Here is a 19269-nt window from a genome sequence, read left to right on the forward strand (position 1 = left end):
AAAACGGCGGAAGCAAAGTTGTACACCTAATATATAAAACTTTTTTTCTCAGATAAATTTTACACAAAAGCAGAAATAATTTCTCAATAAAAATAATTACATTTTTACATAATTTTGATGATCCTCATGGTGGCATCTTTATCACTTGTTATATCATCATGTTTGAGCATGGAAAATATAAATTCTGTGCTTAATGAACTTTAATCATTAGATACTAATTTCAAAACTATTATACTCTCACATTTCGTACAATTTTTGACTTAAAATTATTTCAAGAATACATTTTTAAAAGGTTAGTTAGGCAGTAGTTGTAAGGACATCTTAATATTTTGAACTTAAAAGATTTTAAAAAATATGATAAGAGAGCCATCTAATTTAAAATGCATATTACTTAGGAATGAACTCTACAACATGTGTCAAAATCAAAAAGTAATCTTTTACTGTAAGACTTTTACCGAAAAAAACTGTACTAACATTAAAATTACATATTTGTGAAATTTGTGAAATTATTTGAACACGTTGTTGTTATTCATCGCGATGACATTAATACTTACGAGAAGTCGTAGGTCAGGATGATATAGAATTCTGCCATTATTGTCAACAATAAATGAATATCCATTAACTCCTAACTGTAATGTAAGAAACGCGTTAATACGTATTATGATGTTTAGTCAATGAGCAAAATATATAAACATGAACTGGTCACACCAATTTAGTGGCTAATTATGATTGAATATGTCTTTCTCTAATACATTGATTTGTATTTTTCTAAAAATAAAATATTTCTTATTCTATTTAATTCTCACTTTTTATTTTTCATTTATTATTTAAGATAAAATTGTATAAAACTCTATAGGAAAAGATCCGACAAAGATCGATATTTATAATCGATTCTTAAATTTAAGAATCGACTATAAATATCGATCCTTTTACATACAGTCTTAAGATATCTAATAAACCAATCAGAAAGTCGTATTAAACATTTTTAAACATTACCTAAGATAGTCTTAAAATAAGAACGGATTATGAATAGCGACCAAAGAGCCAAGTCTTTCTGAAAGCCAAGCAATTGGTATGATCAGACCGAATAATGAAGAAAACATTAGTTTATACCTTGTAAGACGGCACGAGTTTCTGAATTTCTTCGATAGGTACATCAGTACCGACAATACCCAATAAATTAGCCGTTTTTACCTTAGAATGATAACATATAATGAAGTGCAATTTATTTATACATTACTTCATACATTTAAAGTGCTCGCACAATATTAAAGTATCAGCACATAACTATTGTATTTAAAGTATAATTACCGTATAATTCCGGCGATCTAAAATCGGAGCTGTCACAGATGTCATCAATTGGCCCCGATTTTCTCTGTCATATCTACTACTCTGAAAGTCAATTGTTATTAATGTAGAAATACTGCAGAATATTTATGCATAGGTATATGACAATAAAAAATTATATATTTATAAAAATATTCCGCAATGCATAAATTAATCAATGTAATTAATATAATAATTTATGTGTGTGAATTAAATCGCTTACTTTTCCACCTACGTAAGCGGGACTCCAATGAAGAGGATGATCATGTTGATAGAGTACCATAGGCCGCGCTAAAACTTTCACGTACTCGAAAACTTTATTATGGATTTCGTCCGCGTTCGTTATTCTCGCGTAAAATCCTATAGAAATCAATATTATTAACATGAGATATTATACATAACATTTTATTTTTTTAATATTCGATGTTATAGTCAAGTATAAATTGTATTTCTCAATCTTTATATATAAATATACTCTATTGTTATATAATTCTTAATATTTAAAAGGTTATGAGACTTTAGAAATAAAAAAAATCAAATTTTTCTTCCACTAATTTAAAATTATAAAAATAAAATTTGTATAAATTTGTGTAAATTAGTAGTCCGGAATAAATCATTAAAAGTTACAAAATTTATCTCTCAACATTTCAACTTTTCTTAAAATTTTGTTTGCAAAACAATGATCACGATTTCAATATAAATTTATCCGATTAATTTGCTTTTTTATTGACCTCTACGATTTTTTTCGAGTTATTCAACATAGAAAAAAAGATCGTTTTTGCTTCAACATTGAATAATTCGGAGAAAAAAAAATCGTACAAAACTTCATAAAAAAACAAATTAAAATTTTAATTTGTGCATAAAGTGCATATATCGAGCTGTAGGTAATAATTTTTGTGCAAATGAACTGTCGGCAAAAGTGATGTAAGCAAACGATGTTGTAAGCAATCGATTTGTAGGCAAAATGAGTCGTCTCTAAATAATTATATATATTAAATTAAATAATATTTGTTAAGTAATACATATTTGGCAACATCTCCTTAAAATATTAATTTCCAGACTTAGTGCCCTGGGGAAAATTTTTCTTTTAATTCTTTATGTAATTTTTCATAATTTTGGAATTTCTGTAATTTAATATAACTAACTTTTTAAATAATTTCTGATTTTTTAAATGAATTGGAATTTTCAGAAATGCTGAGAAAATACAGATATACATCTTTTTTAGAATTTTTTACATGTATGCGTGAATTCTGAAATATTTTATGATTTCTCATAATTTTTGTAGAAAACTTATAAAATCTAAAGAAATTTAAGATATTTTTCAGAAACCTTTTTATAAATTTAAAATATAAAAAATTCTTAAAAAAAAATTATTATAGTATATTATAAGAATATATTATTGTGAGATAAAAGATATAATTAAAATAGTGTTATATATATAAGACATATATATAAGACATATATATATATATTATGAGTTTTTTTTTATCATAATGCGTACTTTTTTTCTTGTGTGGACATGTCGAAGTTTCAAGTACATGGTTGATACTCAAAATTTTATTAACAGAATAATGAATGCATATAACCGTAATAATTTTGGAATTTTCTAAAGCAATGCTGGAACTTGCTTGTAACTTTCGGGCGATTTTTAGCTTGTTTTATACTTCACCAAATCAGCATTTAGACGTGGTTGATAAGGCAGACGGCGGAAACTTAATTAAAAATCAGCGCAAAAGTTGCAAGTAAATTCTAGTATTGCTCTAAATAGTGTGACGTACATGTAATAAGAGTAAAGAGTAGATACGAATTTAAACACTTATTACAATAAAAAAATTAAACAAAATTTAAAAACTTTTCATTCAGTTTAAACTTATAAAAAGTAGCATAAATTAGACAGCTACAAATTAAATTGACATTTAACACCTTAAGGAAACATAGCTAGACATATGAGTTACTTAACAAAAGTTGTATAGTTTAATTCAGTTAGTTATCAGGTTTATTACTCTTTTCAGTTTATCTAACTTAACAATCAGTTGTTTAGATTTATCTCTTTTAAGTTTATCGCTTTCCGGTATCCTGTATGTAACATCACTTTTAATTTTCTAATATAATGTCGTTTTTTCATATTCTTCCTTTATTTCAAAAGTAACATAATTCTAAAAACATAATTTTCGAGTTTTTATCATAAATTAGTTAGATAAGCATTACTTTATCAGTCAAAAGTGAATACGAATTATATAAAAAAATCGTCAAAACGTCTCTAAATGGATGATTTTAAAAAGTCGTCAAATTCATCACAACTAAAAAAAGGATAATTTTTTTAAGGATTGTGACAAATAATAATGACAAAAATGGCATTTGATTGTTAAGAATATTTTTTTTGTCAATATTATTTAATTAGTCAACAATAATTTTCTGTCATAGTTTTATCAAGAAACTTAATTTTCTGAATTATGTCACTTTTAAAGAAAATGATATATTTAACTAACCATTAACAAAACTATAATTTACAATAAGAAATATAAGAAATTTTTAGAAATAATTTAAAGGATAAAAAGGAAATATAAATATGACTTTACTGTTCCAATTTTTAAAATAATTTTTTCCGAAAACAAAACAAACTTGTATATATAAAAATTGACTACGTTTTATTTTTTTCTTTTTCACGTAGAATCATTCTTTTTCTGATTACATTATTGATTGTGAGACTTTGTACATCTGTAAACTATCGATGAGTAACCTTTAGTGGTGCACGCCGTGTTTTGGAGATCAAGACTCTTGTCCCCACCGATGAGATAGGTAAAGATCCGTACGGGCATATGCGGCCAATTGTAACGTTTTATCACTTCTGCAGGTGGGCCATCGGTGTCGGATGTGATCAACATAATGGCCTGGTTGCACTGGCTTCCTTGACTGGAGCGGTTGTATTTATGAAGGATCTCGAAGGCGGTGCTGAGCGCAGCTGAAATATTGGTCACAGTGTCTTCGTGTTTCAGGGAACTTAAAGCTACCTTCATCTCATGAATATTTTCAGGTGACGCCTGCACCAGGCTATCCTTGAAGCACTGCACTATTTCCTCGGCATTCTCGCCATAACGATATACGTTTATATAATCGTCCGGCCCTAAAGTATCCAAGACGACTTTTGTCGTAGTTATTGTTAATCGCCGATTCCGGTCAGACGTGTACGTCGCGCTATCGATCAATATCGCTAGATCTTTCGGGCTGTTTGCCGCCCCAACAAACCAATTCGACATCCTAAAATCATACACATCACGAACCGTTCGATGATGCGAGGACCTAAATGCTCCAGGTGTACCCTCCATCGGTGGCCATGATATCGCTGTAACATATAAATACATAATAAATCACATTTCTTACACAAATTTAATTCTAGAATGCTATCGTATGTAAATTTTACGTGCAAGTAAGTGAAGTCATTTCATCATTGAGTCTTTAATGATCATCAAAAGATTCAATCTACCATTCTAAAAACTAGAACAAACAGGAACAAGCTTTTAAAAATTAAATCCATTATGTATTAGTTTGGAATCCCTACGATCAGTATTTTAACAGAGAACGTGTTAAAAGTGCAATCATATCTGAAATAAATTTATTTAATAAAAGAATATATATTGTATTATTCGAAACATTTAACTTTAATTGAAATGATGGCGTTCTCTGTCATATTTGACAGAGAATGTATTCGTATGTATAATTCTAAAGAATACACTATTCAACAAAAAGAGGGAACACTTCAAAATTGCGCAATATTCAGAACATCAAACTCGGGGAAAAATTATTGCAAACAAAAAATCAAGAAAGCACTTGAAAGCTTGAAATATTTACTTTCGAAATCGGTAATTGATATTTTAATCTGACTAATTCTTACGGAGATATACGGACTCAAATGGATAACTGTCAAATCTGAAAAATTTTTATAAACTTTACAAAAGTCTATGGCGTGAAGTAAAAACCACATAAAAATGCGGTTTACAACAATCAAAAGAATAAATATAGATTCTATAGCAAAAGTGATCATTTTTGCTTCAACGGGTGAAACAATAACTCGATGAAAAAAAAATCGTACAGCACTTAATAAAAAAACAAATTGAAGGTAAAGATTCACTCTTTCTGGTGTAATCACATTTTTGTGTGATTTTTACTTCACGCCATAGACCTTTATAAAATTTGTCCAAATTTTCAGATTTCTGACAGATATCTATTTAGCTCTGTAAAAGATTAGCCAATTGAAATATCGATTTCAAAAATAAAGAGTTCTCTAAAAATGCTTTTTTAAAAATCTCATTACGATCATTTTTGACGAAGTTATATTATCTTGAAGTTAAAAGATTATTAGTGTCAAAAAATCCAAAATCAAGATTTATTATATGTAGCTCTGTAAAAAATGATTATAAAACGTTTGAAATAATCATTTTAATATCATAATCATTTTAAAACTTAAATCATTAAATTTTAAAACTTTCAAATGTTTCAAATCATGTTTCTATGTAAAAATTTTATTACAAATGATGTTAATTTGAAGTCGATCTTTTAAAATTAAAAAATAAACGTCAACTTTGACGTGCATAGAATAAAAAAATCTTCATTGAATAACGCTATGTAGGCGATTATTTTTCGAAAAGTGATAACAGCATTTCAAAAATCTCTATCAAAAAAATATCATATAATAATGTAAGAGATATGTTTTACACAAAAAATGTTTTTTAGTTTTAGTTTTTAGACATCTGTATTAAATTTTTCAAGAAAAAATTTTTTTTAAATGACTTGCACTTTTGCTTCAACGTTAGTAGTATAGCAAGGCGAGTTCTAACCCATGGGGCTAGAGGGGAGCGCGGGGCGCAAGGGATATTCGTAGGCGCCGGAGGTACTTGTAGGCGTGGGGAAGGAGGAGGAGAGTGCGGGAAGTCCCCGCTATCGGTGTTTATAATGATACGTGATACCGCCATGTTGTGGGATCACGTATCACTGGGGACTGTCACCTCACATCCTGCCGCCACCCCGCTGCCGCCACCCCGCGTCCACCTCAAAATTTTTTTGGGCCGCTGCCGCCGCAGATCCCACGTCCCAAAACCGCGGTATTATAACGCAAACAAGATATTTTGTCTTGGTAACATATCATTGATGCGTTCTCACAGTTCTTTCTTTCAAGGTCAGAAGCATCGATAAAGATATTTATTTAGGAAGAACCGTCGGAAGATCGGTGACATGTCGTCACTACTGCGACCCAATAGGGATGGTAGATAAAGGGTAGACAAAGAAGTCACAAAATGGAATATATAATGGGATCATAAGCGCGCGGCATCTCAGTTGGCGCCTTTAAAGATTACCGAATCGCAATAAGTATTATATAATGCGAAAAGTATGGTTGACTATCGTGCAAACGTTCAGGACATGGATGGTGTGAATGCAGACAAGTTATTTAAAGCAATGGAAATAGAATTTGAGAACATAATGGACGATGTAGAAGTCAAGAATATCAGAAACGTTGAGAACATAGCTAACGTAGCCGAGTATATTAGAAACATGGATCCGGAACAGTTCGCAAACATCAGAGACGAAGTATTCGAAGAAATGGAAGTAGACTTTGAGAATATAAGGGACCAAGAGTCTGACGAAGAAATGCTATATATATATCCGATGATAATGGATGTGCTAGTGATACGAGCGAGTATGAAATCGATCGCGTAGAAAAATTTGTACAGCCTTCGGAAATCCGTACGTTGAACGCTCGTACTAAACACTGTGTGATCCACAATTATTATACGGGTGGTACTTTAACTGTATGCACAGCATGCATGATTCGTATAGCTGACATTAACGATGTAGGAATGTATCACGTGAGGGAGCATGAGACTGGTTCTTTCGGTAAGCTAGACGGTAAATCGTGCACGAATTGCAGAGGACCTTTGTACAGTACATTCTCGTACAGCATGGGCCCACCCTGCACACATTAAAAAAGAACTATTGTGAACAGTATTGGAAAATATGTGGAAAGACTATAATGTAGATGATGTGCTGTATGTTCTCGATAATTCGCAAAAAAGAGATACAAATGTGCGAATATCGCCGGTGCAATTTCTACGCGATCGAGAATTCGGTATACGTGATGAAAAACATGGAATAGTTATTAAAGAGCCCGTTTCTGACTGGTCTTTACTCGCACGACAGAAAGTGTACTCACGGTTACGAGACAAATGTTACGAGGACGATAAGTATGAAAAGAGACATTGTTGGTGGAATAGAAATGTAATAAAGGACGATTATTATTGGGCGAAGAAAATCGCAGATAAGAGCCAAGATTGGTGCATGTGCATTAAGATTCCCGTGGGTAATGAAAAGTGTGTCGAACTGCTGATTATTGACAATATATGGATGAAGTTTCGTGATCGCGATCTTGCATTAAAACTGTTTTTCAATAGATGTGACAAACAATGCTTTGAGTGCGAATAGTGCACTTTCGCAAACAAACATAATGAAAAAGTGTTAGAACGTTATGATATTCTAGATATGTCACGATGTTGCAATGTGTGTGAACGAGTCACAAGTGCAAGTGCTCCATGGAAGAGTGCGACGTGATCTAAAAACTGTGAAAAGACATGGAAAATCATGAGCGAGTGGAACGCGAACTGTTGGAGCAGTGCGGCTAAGTCGCTACTCTGGTGAAGTGTTTCGCGTGGCTACAACGATACGACGAGTGCATCGAGCAGCTCGAAGAATTTTGTCGTGCCAAGCGTCCGCGCTTCGCCGTTGGACACAGACAATCCGTGGTGGCGAGGATCGCGCGACTCGCGGGTGCAAAGTCGCAATTGGAGCGACGTTTCGTGCACATTGGTGGCGAGTACGCGAGTAGCAACGAACGATCTCTTGTCTGGCGAGAGATCGACGCCGCGTTCGAGGCGTATATTGACAGGTGCGGTGATAAACTTTAATCACATCGAGCCGCGACGGTTTTTAGAAGACGCTGAAAAATTCTAGAACGAGTGCGAGACGCTGTAGAAAGACTTTTACACGGTAGTGTAAAAGTGAACACCGCGTTCAACGATGAGTTCGCGATGAAGGATAAATGTGCTAATAAGAGCATAGTTACAAAGAACAGCGAGATATATCGATTTGCGCGTGTGATACGAGCAGCACGTCGAGCCTATTCTAGCATCGCTCGAAGAGTTCCAGGAACGCGACAGCGGGTGGGCATTGTCATGTATATTGAATTTGAATAAATGATATCAATGTGAATAAACTAAATCCCCTGCGCGCGGGATGTCACATCGAAGGGCCACGAGAAATAGCGACGAAACGAGCGGTAATCAGTGTTCGTACGACGGACAATGCGTGCTTCGCGTGTCGGTAGTCGCCGCTCTGTACCCAACTGAAAAGTATACGGAGCGGGAATCGTCTTATCCGCATTATACGATAGTATTAAATCTCACAAACATTGAGTTTCCAATGACTTTAAAAGACATTTCTAAATTCGAACGATTGAACGCGGTGTCGATCAACGATACAGCATCGAGAATAAACAAGTCGTTTCTCTACGGCTCACTGATAACAAGAAGGAGAAGCACGTCAATCTCCTGTATCTACAAGATTCACACAACGACAACCTTGGCTACTTTGCGTGGATAAAAAATCTATCGCGTTTCATGAGCTTGCAGATTAGTGGGAAAAAAAACAAGAAATTTTTCTGCGATTGGTAAGTATAATAAGAAACCCCAATAAAAAAAAACAGTAAAAAAGAAATATGATTTCTCTATTATTTATAGATGTCTTCATTACTTCAATTCGTGCGAAAAATTGCAATTGCACGAAATGGACTGCCAAAAGATCAACGACTGCGCTATCCGACTGCCGAGCGAGGACGACAAGTGGCTCGAATTTGACAACTACAGCAACCGGGAACGAATACCGGGAACCGTTCATCGTCTACGCCGACCTGGAATGCATCCTATATAAGACAGAATCCGACAAGAAAGACGCGTCGTCGTATGCGTACCAGCGGCATGAAGCGTTTAACATAGACTATTACGTACGATGCGCGTATGACGACACATTATTATCGTCGTATTACTTCCGTCGCGATGAAGGCTATATAATCTGGTTCGCGCAACAACTCAACGATTTGGCACATCGCATGAAAAATATCGTATCCGCCAACGTGCCCATGGAAACATTGTCTAAACAGCAATGGGAGGCATACTGTAGCGCGACACGTTGTCATCTGCGAGAAACTGTTCGCGCCGGACGATACGCGAGTCCGCGATCATTGTCATCTCACCGATAGATCACCGCGGTCCAGCGCATTCAAATTGTAACTTAAATTATAAAAATTCGTTCTATATTCCGATCGTATTTCACAATTTATCGGGCTATGATGCTCATTTTATAACTAAAAAAATTGCTACTGCATACGATGGATATGTAGATGTACTACCGATAACGAAGGAAAAATATATTTCATTCATCAAACATGTTGATAGCACCAAAAACAAAACTGAAAAGAATTTTCAGAAAAATGGTGTAAAATTAAGATTCATTGATTCTTTCAAATTTCTAAATGCAAGCCTCGATAAATTGACGTCGTATCTCGACAAAGATAAATTAAAAATTGTACGTTCCGAATTTTGCAAGCTCAGCGCGAAAGCTTTCACACAAAAAAGTGTCTTTCCGTACGAGTACATTGGTTGCGTCGAAAAATTGCAGGACATGCACTTACCACCGCGCGAATTATTTTTCAATTCGTTGACAAGCGATACCGTACCCGAGAGCGATTATGCTCACGCTATGGCAGCGATTCTCTATCTGAACGCTCGACGAGTACAGTGATTTATACTTGAAAACTGATGTCTTGTTATTAGCCGATCATTTTCGAAAATTTCCGCAATAGTTGCATCGCGAATTACCGTCTCGATTCCGCGCATTATTATACATTGCCAGGTTTCACGTGGGACGCCATGCTGAAACATACGCATGTAAGATTCGAGTTGCTCACCGACATTGATATGATCATGTTCATCGAGCGCAATTTCAGTCAATGTTCCAGCAGATACGCACAGGCTAATAACAAGTACATGTGTTCGTTGGATCCATCGAAACCGTTGTTGTACTTGATGTATTACGATGTGAATAATTTATATGGATGGGCGATGTGTCAACCTTTGCCATACGCCGAATTTCAATGGATCGAAGACGCTGCGAACTTTGATGTGAGCGCGATCGCTCCGGATTCATCCACCGGTTATATTCTCGAGGTCGATCTCGAGTATCTGCAGCATTTACATGACCGACACACTGACCTATCTTTCTGCCCAACGCGCGATAAACCACCCAGCAAGCGCGAAAATAAACTTCTAGCGACGTTGTACGATAAGCAGCGTTACGTCATCCACTATCGCAACCTGTAGCAATGTACTCGTCACAGTCTTCGCGTAACAAAGATTCACCGGGTGCTACAATTCGCTCAATCTCCAGGGCTCCGCGATTACATTGAACTCAATACACAATTTAGAACGCGCGCAAAAAACGATTTCGAAAAAAATTTGTATAAACTAATGAACAACACGGTATTCAGTAAGACCATGGAAAATATGCGCAAAATTGATGTAAAATTAATAACAAAATGGGACGGACGGTACGGCGCGGAGGCAATGATCGCCGAAACCGAATTTTCACAGCCGCAGTGTCTTTGCGGAAAATTTGATCGCCGTCGAAATGCGCAAACTCGAGGTAAAGTTTGACAAGCCGATTTATGAGTATGTGCATACTCGACATATCGAAAGTCTGCTTGTACGAATTTCACCACGAGTACATGTCACTGATGTATCGCGATAAATGCAAGATCATGTACCGACACGGACAGTTTCATTTATCATATAGAATGCGACGATGTTTACAAGAATATGAAACACGATATCGCTAGATTCGACACGAGCGATTATTCGGCAGACAACGTGTACAGTATGCCTCTCGCGAATAAAAAAGTATCTGGCCTGATGAAGGATGAAAATAATGGTGCGATAATGACTGAATTCGTTGGACTGAGAGCGAAGATGTACGCGGTGAGAGTGGATGGCAAGAAGGACAAAAGGTGAAAGGTATAAAGAATAACGTCGTAGCGCGAACGATAACGTTCGATGATTATACGCGATGTTTGAACGAAGAGATCGAAATGACTCGCCATCAATTGTGTATACGATCTAAATTATACGAGGTGTACACGATATCCGAATCGAAAATCGCTCTGAATCCATACGATGACAAACGATACCCCATACCGGACTCGAGACATTACCGTGGGGGCATTGGCGGATACCTTTGTAATATATGTTATTGCTGTAATATATGCTATTATGTACTTATTATAATTTACATTTTTTTCACATTTATGCAAGTATTATTACATGTTTTTATGTAATAGCATTATTATTAGTATTACGATTATTATACTTTCATATAATACATATTATATGTTTTTAACATTTATATACTACTAGTATTTCAATTTTATATTTTATGTATCCCATATTTTTTTTCTTTTTATCATTTATGCATATTACTATTAGGTGTACAACTTTGCTTCCGCCGTTTTTTTTCCGAAATTCGAGGCTTTATTGTAAAAAACTGGTTATACATTTATGATTCAAAGTATTGTCCATCGCTGGCCACTACTTTCTCCCATCTTTCGGGTAGCATACGAATCCCGCATCGAAAAAACTGGTCATCTTTTGAGGCTATTCACGAATCGATCCAATTTTTTACTTTTTCATAAGACCGGAAGTGCTGGTCAGCCAGGCCGTGTGCCATTGATCGAAACAAGTGATAGAGGGAGCAACGTCTGGAGAATACGGCGGGTGGGGTAGGACTTCCCATTTCAACGTTTCCAAGTATGTCTTGACCACTTTCGCAACATGGAGTCGAGCATTGTCATGTTGCAAAATCACTTTATCATGTCTCTCGTTGTATTGCGGCCGTTTGTCTTTCAATGCTCGGCTCAAACGCATCAATTGCGTTCGATATCGATCGCCTGTGATTGTTTCAGTCGGTTTTAACAGTTCATAATACACTACGCCGAACTGGTCCCACCAGCTCATATAGGTCATACAGAGCATGACCTTGGACGTCAAAATCACCGTTCTTGAAGCGTTGAAATCACTCACGACACGTTCTTTCACTAATAGCGGGCTCACCATAAATATTTGAGAGCATTCGATGAGCCTCAGCCGCAGATTTCTTCATATTGAAGCAAAAAATTAAAACCTCCCGCAAATGACGAGAATTTGGCTCGTAAACTGACATTTTCAATCGAGAATAACTTTATGATGCAGACACAAATCGACTAATGTTTCTATGGGGTTATGTTGACAGATGCCCAAGTTTATTGTATGACGTCTAACCACTTACCGCTAAAGCCATCTATAGGAAAACGGCGGAAAAAAGTTGTACACCTAATATTATGTACCACTATTATTTTAATATACACGTAATGCATGTTTTTTTTTTACATTTATATAAGTATTATTATTATATTTTATGTAGTACCATTTATTATATATTACTATTATTTTTTCATTTCATATATCGTATATTTATATCTATATATTCCAAAACGAAGATGGAAAGGATAATAAAAAAAAATGTTTATATATTTATATTGATATATTTTTTATATGTGGAAATAAAAATACACGAATCAAAATTTTATCAAATGATTGTTTTTGTGTATCCATGAATTGTGCGATCCATCGAATCCCAGCCAGACGTACACATTATTTCCTTTCCTGCGCAGTACTTTCTCCACGAGATACACATCCGGATGAGTAGCGCGATGCAACTCATGCTCGTAAAACGCTCCAGCGATGGATTTTCCGCGATAATCCTCGAGTAGATAGGTTACGGGATTGGTACGCTGTATCTTAAGGATTGTAAACACCTCGGTAGTCCAATTTGGTGTGTAACCCTTCTCAAAAATCGTCTTGTACTTGCTCAGGCGTACCGAATCGCCCACTTTAAATTTTGATGAAATTTTGACCAGCAATCTTTATCGTGCTGTACACCGTGTCCAAAAGTCTTTCGGCGATCGCGGGAGTTACGTCAGCAGGTCGCATGCCGATAGTCCGATGCTTACGCACGTTGTATCTGACACGAGGCGCGGTAGCTTGTCGATCCACTTGTAATTGCCGTTGAGTGTAAACATCTTCCACATGTTGTTTTTGAGCGTGCGATTGAACCGCTCAACTACTGACGCTTTCAACGTCGAATACGTGGAATAGTGATTAACCTCGTGTTTTTTCAAGATTTTCTGCACATCGGCGTTGTAAAATTCCTTCCCCATTTGTAAATTTTTCGGACATTTTCCACTCGCTCGAATTATCTCAACGATAACAGCCGTTTCGCTTCCATCCTTGCTCTTGAATGGTACGGTCCACGCGTACTTGCTTAACACATCGATGACGGTGAGTATGTAGTGATGGCCTCTGTTGGAGCCTGAGTACGGACGCATCTCAACGATATCAGCCTACCACAGATCGTCGTATTCTCGAACTGACGCGCCTTCGCGGAAAATTTCTTCTCGCCGGAGCATGCAATTCTTCGACGAGTCGACGTCTCTCGGAGCTAATTTTTCTCTTTTCGCTGAATCTCTTTTTCATGATTCAACGCCTAATACACAGAGCAAAAGAATTTTTTTTTCTCACTGACATCACTCGACTGACTCGTTTCGTCTATACGCGATTTAATTTATAATAAGACCAGCTTCGCGAAATTTCTCGATGATCGACAACATCTCGTTGTCGTGAGCGTTGTTGCCCGCTCGGTGCGAAGCGTCGAGCAATCGTAGACGATCCACTAGTTCGTTGGGATCATCCCAATGCACGTAATCAATCGCGTTGTCATTCAATATCATTGCATGAAGTAATCTCTTTCCAGATTTCTTCTTCTGTTTCTTGGGTGTGATTGACATTAACGGCGCGATTACGTATTTGTACTTGTATCCCCTGTTGCTCAATAATCGGCGATTGATGCTTGTGTTTGTGCGCGTTCGTTGCCAGCAGCATGCTCTTGTACTTGTTCATATCTTCCGTATAAAGGAGATCATCGGGAATTCTCTTGAAAATCAACTCATAAAGACCAGGTGTACCGACATATCGTACACCATCGATAATTGTTGTCCGCATCATCTACGTCGAAACGTTTATTGCCAAACATCAATCCATTCTTGTGTAGGTAAACGCTGTACACATAATCTACATCGCTCTTCTTTATCTCGTTCTCTTCAGGATAGTCTCGACGTACTTTTGACCCAGCCTAAGCCGACTCATAATGCCTCTCGACCTTCCGACGTTTGCAACCGATTTTGAACCTTCGTCGCTAGCGAGTCTTCCATCGTTTCGAAAACATTGTCCAACGACTCTATCGTCGGTATGATTTTGCTACGCGGTTATATATCGAGGTTATCGGCTGTACACGATCGTGCGATCGATCATCAGATTTACGCGGGGTCGCGGAACGCTCGAACGTCTCGCTTGCTTTCTCTCCCTCCTCCTCCTCCTCCTTCTTCTTCTCCTTTTTTCTCTCACGCTTGGAGGCAGATGCTGCGTTATCGTCGCGCGACTGTCTCTTTATCACGCGCACGGAGGTTGTCAACAATCTGCTGCAGAGGTTTGATAATAGGTTTAAAATGCCTGTCCAATGCCATGTCCTCCTCGATTCTATCGGTCTTTAGAGCGCGATGTTTTTTGCGGATTGACTCGCTCGTCTTCTCGATCTCCCTCGCAATTTTTTCACGCGCGCGCACATCAGCCATGTTCATCTCTGGCGAAGTATCGACAACGACTAGTCACGTTACAGTATCGCGAATTCATTAAATCCCTTTCTGTATCTCCCGTCTTTAAGCGCACTATCCTTGTCTATCACTAAAAATCCATATTTTTTTGCCAACAGTCGCGATACAACAAACAAAATTCATCATACGACATATCGGTATTCATATGATCGTTGTAAACGTATAAAGTTGGTACAATCCTGTTTGAACAGGATCAACAGGTTCGCATTGTCGCGTATTAGATGTTTAGGTATCCTCGCGTACGTCTGACAGAGATAGAAGCAGTCAACGTTCGAATGGCGGCCCATCGAAAAGTATTCTCTCACCACATCCTGCTTGTCGCATGCTACGTCATCAAAGATAAACATAGAATTTGGGCGCGCCTCGCTCGGTGGAATGACAACGCTGTTGTTGGAGAATGTAAAGTAGTCGATTTCATCGATAGACGTAAATAAATTTTCGAGATATTGATATTTTGGCTGTTGCAACGATTTTGAGTAGACATACACATTCTCAAAACGTACGCCGTTTGGACTCTCGAGCAAGCTTATGAGAACGTTGGTTTTACTACAATTCAACGGGCCGCAAATGATCGCGCGTATAGTACTCGGCAGCATCTCGCCGTGCTTGCGCTTCTCCGCGCTGCTTTCCATTCGCGATTTCGCGTCACAATTTGTGAAGTGTATCGTTAGCGGTTGCAGCACGAATTTCATGCTGACACTAAAGACTGCGCTCTCGAATGACTATTTAAAGGTGCGCAAATTCGCGAATCGCACAGTAGCAAAATGTATCTCGCGCTGTGTCATCCTTCCGATATTCAAGACTTAAGCGTCGAGCAACTGCAATATATACCGAAGATCGTACTCTTACGCGTGTATGGCGACTACATCGAACACGTCTGGGACAAGCTTCCGGAATACGTGAAGGCAGATTCGGAGGTTCGAATCTATCGTCACTGCGACGAGCACTACAATCAACCGTGGCAGCGGACGCACATCGACGGCCCTGCATCGAAGATAAAAGACTGTAACGAATGTCAGTGTCGCGCAGCGGTCTATTGAATCGAGCGATCGATAAATGCGCTTCCTTTCGAGTTACATATTCCGGCACGTCTATCAGACGTACGATCACAGAGCTTCTGTGGACAGATGTGCCTACGGTTTCTACAAACGGTAGACGTGCGTGAATTTAAAAAGCTCGATGAGATGCTGTGAAATTTTAGTATTAGTCGAACGCTTTTTCCGTCATGTCATTGACGCTTACTGAGCGAGAAAAGCACCGTCCTTGCGGCGAACTATTTTCCCGCTATAGATTTGAGTGATGGAGATTACGAGCTCGATCTGGCGATTTTTGAGACTTATCGATACCGAATGTGAATGAATCGAACAACAAATTTTATTTCGCCAAAGATGATGCGGAAATTACAATTTCCGAAGGTTTATATGAAGTGCGAGACATAAATGAATTTTTGAAACGCGCGATTTTACGGAAACGTCCACACTGCGACGCGCTTGAAACCGTTGACGTAGTGCGTGGTGACAACAACAACAACAACAACAGTGACACTGATGACGATAATAGTGAAGATGGAGAATACCTGATTACGCTCCGCGCAAACTATAACACGATGAGATGCGAGATTAGATGTGCAGAATAAACTTTGGCAAGCCCAACAGCATTGGATCGCTGCTGGGATTCTCATCGAAGCATATACTGCGACCGTGAAGGTGGCACGAATCGGACGTGTCGATCAACATAATGAATGTAAACGTTATCCGCGTAGAGTGTAACATGACCGCGGGCGCGTACAGCAACGGTAAAAGCGTGCACACGATATACGAATTTTCGCCGAGCGTGCCTCCAGGATATAAGATATCGGAAAGGCGCAGATCACTTACCTGCCGATCATCGCACAGAGCATTACGGATCTAACAATACGCATCGTCGATCAGAACGGACGATTGCTCGATTTTCGAAGAGAAGAGATCACCGTTAGATTGCACATACGATGGCGACAGTGATAACGCGAGCGTGAGATGTTCGTGCTGAACGGAACGGAGCATACGCAGAGAGATAACGCATTTTTTACAAGGCCAGTGACGTCACAGTTCGATAACACTCGCTCATCCAGCTGCATCAGATAAAAGAAGAAGAAGAAGAAGAAGAAGCTTAGCGTGTCAAACGTTACATTTTTAAAGTCTTTGGGATTCGCGGTGCGCAACATTTGAGTGGACTGATATCCTAAACATTAAAGATAAGCCGATCTTCGACGATCGCACCGTCAAGATTGAGACTCACACGTACAGCCCGTTCGCCAACATAACGTTTGGGTACAGCGATGAAATAAGAATACCCATACAGCAACAGGATCTGTACACACTACTGTACGAAAGCTTTCTGTACGTCGAGGAAAAACTGACGAAGAACAAAGTCCAGAGTGATATTGGGAAATAATTGCGTCGCATTCATATTCGATGAGATTCGATATGAACTCAAGTGGAGATTGATCGTAACAGAAACGTGGGCATAACTAGTACACTCAAAAACTATGTAAACATCCGTGATTCTGCGAAATGCCGGCTGGGATGCGCAGACTACTGCGGCCGGATATTTTAATTTCTGTGTACCGCTCTACGTACTGCTGGGATTTTGCGAAGATTACAAACGCGTGGTGATCAACGCTCGTCATGAGTTGATTTTAATACGAGCGCGTAACGACAACAATTGTCTGATGGGAGATCCGGCGACAGAATCAATGCTCGAATTATTCAAAATACAGTGGCGAATGTCGCACGTTATTGAACGAGATAAATAAGTTATCGTTGCTACGCGCTTTGGAAAGCGGACGATATCTGAGCATGGCTTTTCGCTTATGGGATCTGTACGAGTTTCCGCTCTTGCAGAGCACAACCAAACATTCATGGGCCATCAAGACGGCTACTCAGCTTGAGTAGCCACACTACCTCATTTTCGGCTATGCAAACAGGTCGAAAAAACGTCATGTCTGAAGATATAAGTCGATTCGATTGCAAATTAACCAATGCGAAACTCTACTTGAATTCGGAATGTTATCCGTATGATGACTTGAATCTGGATTTTGATAAAAACAAATGTGCGATTCTGTATGACTTGGACGCGCGTTTCTGCAAGGGCTACTACGGATACGAGTATCTCGAGCCGAGTCTCACCTTTACAACTTTTTTACGTAATAGTCCGTCCGTGATCATCGATTGCTCTCGACAGAACGAATCGGTCAAAAGTGGCACCGTGGACGTGCGATTAGATTTTGAATGTAAGGAGAAATACTCGCAAATACAACCTATTGTCTCATCATACACGATCGCGTGGTTCAGTATAATCCATTGAGCAACGTTGTGCAAAATCACGCACTTGTGACCTAAACGCACTTCCGACATGATATAAAATCTACGATATGCATTCGACCGCAATCAATCGCAATCTTCTCAACAACATGCTCGTGCCAACGTTCGTGGATCTGCAAGGATTCATCGTTAACAAAAAATTTGTGAAGGAAGTAGCGGTGTTGAAACAGGGGACTGTTCTCACACAATACGTTTTTACGAGTCCCGTGTCATGGAAATTTTTGACAAGATCCGACAGGTCTTGCGCTTCCTGGTTGAGTGCTTATCACATGGATTGCAGTGGGAGGACGGAATGGTCCCGTACAACGAGGCGAAATGCCTGATCACGAGAGCTATATTTAAACATGATGTTATCGTGTACGTTAAGGGACACGAGAAACGAACGTGGCTGTGGAACTTGCTTTTGGACGATGAGCGAGAACGCATATATTGAGACCTTGGATGCAGTTTACGAAGATATGGAATCTTTAATTAATTTGGATGTTGCTAATACTATGCGATGTGAACAACATGTTAAGAATTGCGCGTTACAAAATGTATTGAAAATATATAACTAGTGGTTGCAAAAGAATTTTTAAATAAAAAATACATTAACACGTATTTATTACATATTTCTTTTTTCTCTTCCTTTGTAATACATGTACTCATATGTATGAACGTATATGTATGAACGTATATATATATATATATATATATATATATATATATATATATATATATATA

General features: G+C 37.9%; 2 protein-coding genes across 2 annotated transcripts in view; one reads left to right on the top strand and one right to left on the bottom strand.

Annotated features, from left to right (window-relative positions):
• The window catches only part of LOC105620128 (voltage-dependent calcium channel subunit alpha-2/delta-3), a 151114-nt gene that overhangs the window by 61850 nt on the left and 69995 nt on the right, over positions 1 to 19269 (bottom strand). Inside the window, exons 6-10 of the mRNA XM_012201634.1 lie at positions 4067 to 4669; positions 1550 to 1686; positions 1312 to 1392; positions 1114 to 1194; positions 555 to 629 (exon numbers count right to left, since the gene is read on the bottom strand). Of these exons, the coding sequence (XP_012057024.1) occupies positions 555 to 629; positions 1114 to 1194; positions 1312 to 1392; positions 1550 to 1686; positions 4067 to 4669 (977 nt within the window). The remainder of the gene's footprint in view (positions 1 to 554; positions 630 to 1113; positions 1195 to 1311; positions 1393 to 1549; positions 1687 to 4066; positions 4670 to 19269) is intronic.
• Positions 10347 to 10748, top strand: LOC105620127. Its single transcript, XM_012201633.1, has one exon. The coding sequence runs from the start codon at positions 10347 to 10349 to the stop codon at positions 10746 to 10748; it is 402 nt and encodes a 133-aa protein (XP_012057023.1).

This window comes from Atta cephalotes (genome assembly GCF_000143395.1).
Source record: "Atta cephalotes unplaced genomic scaffold scaffold00024, whole genome shotgun sequence".
Classification (NCBI taxonomy): Eukaryota; Metazoa; Arthropoda; class Insecta; order Hymenoptera; family Formicidae; genus Atta; species Atta cephalotes.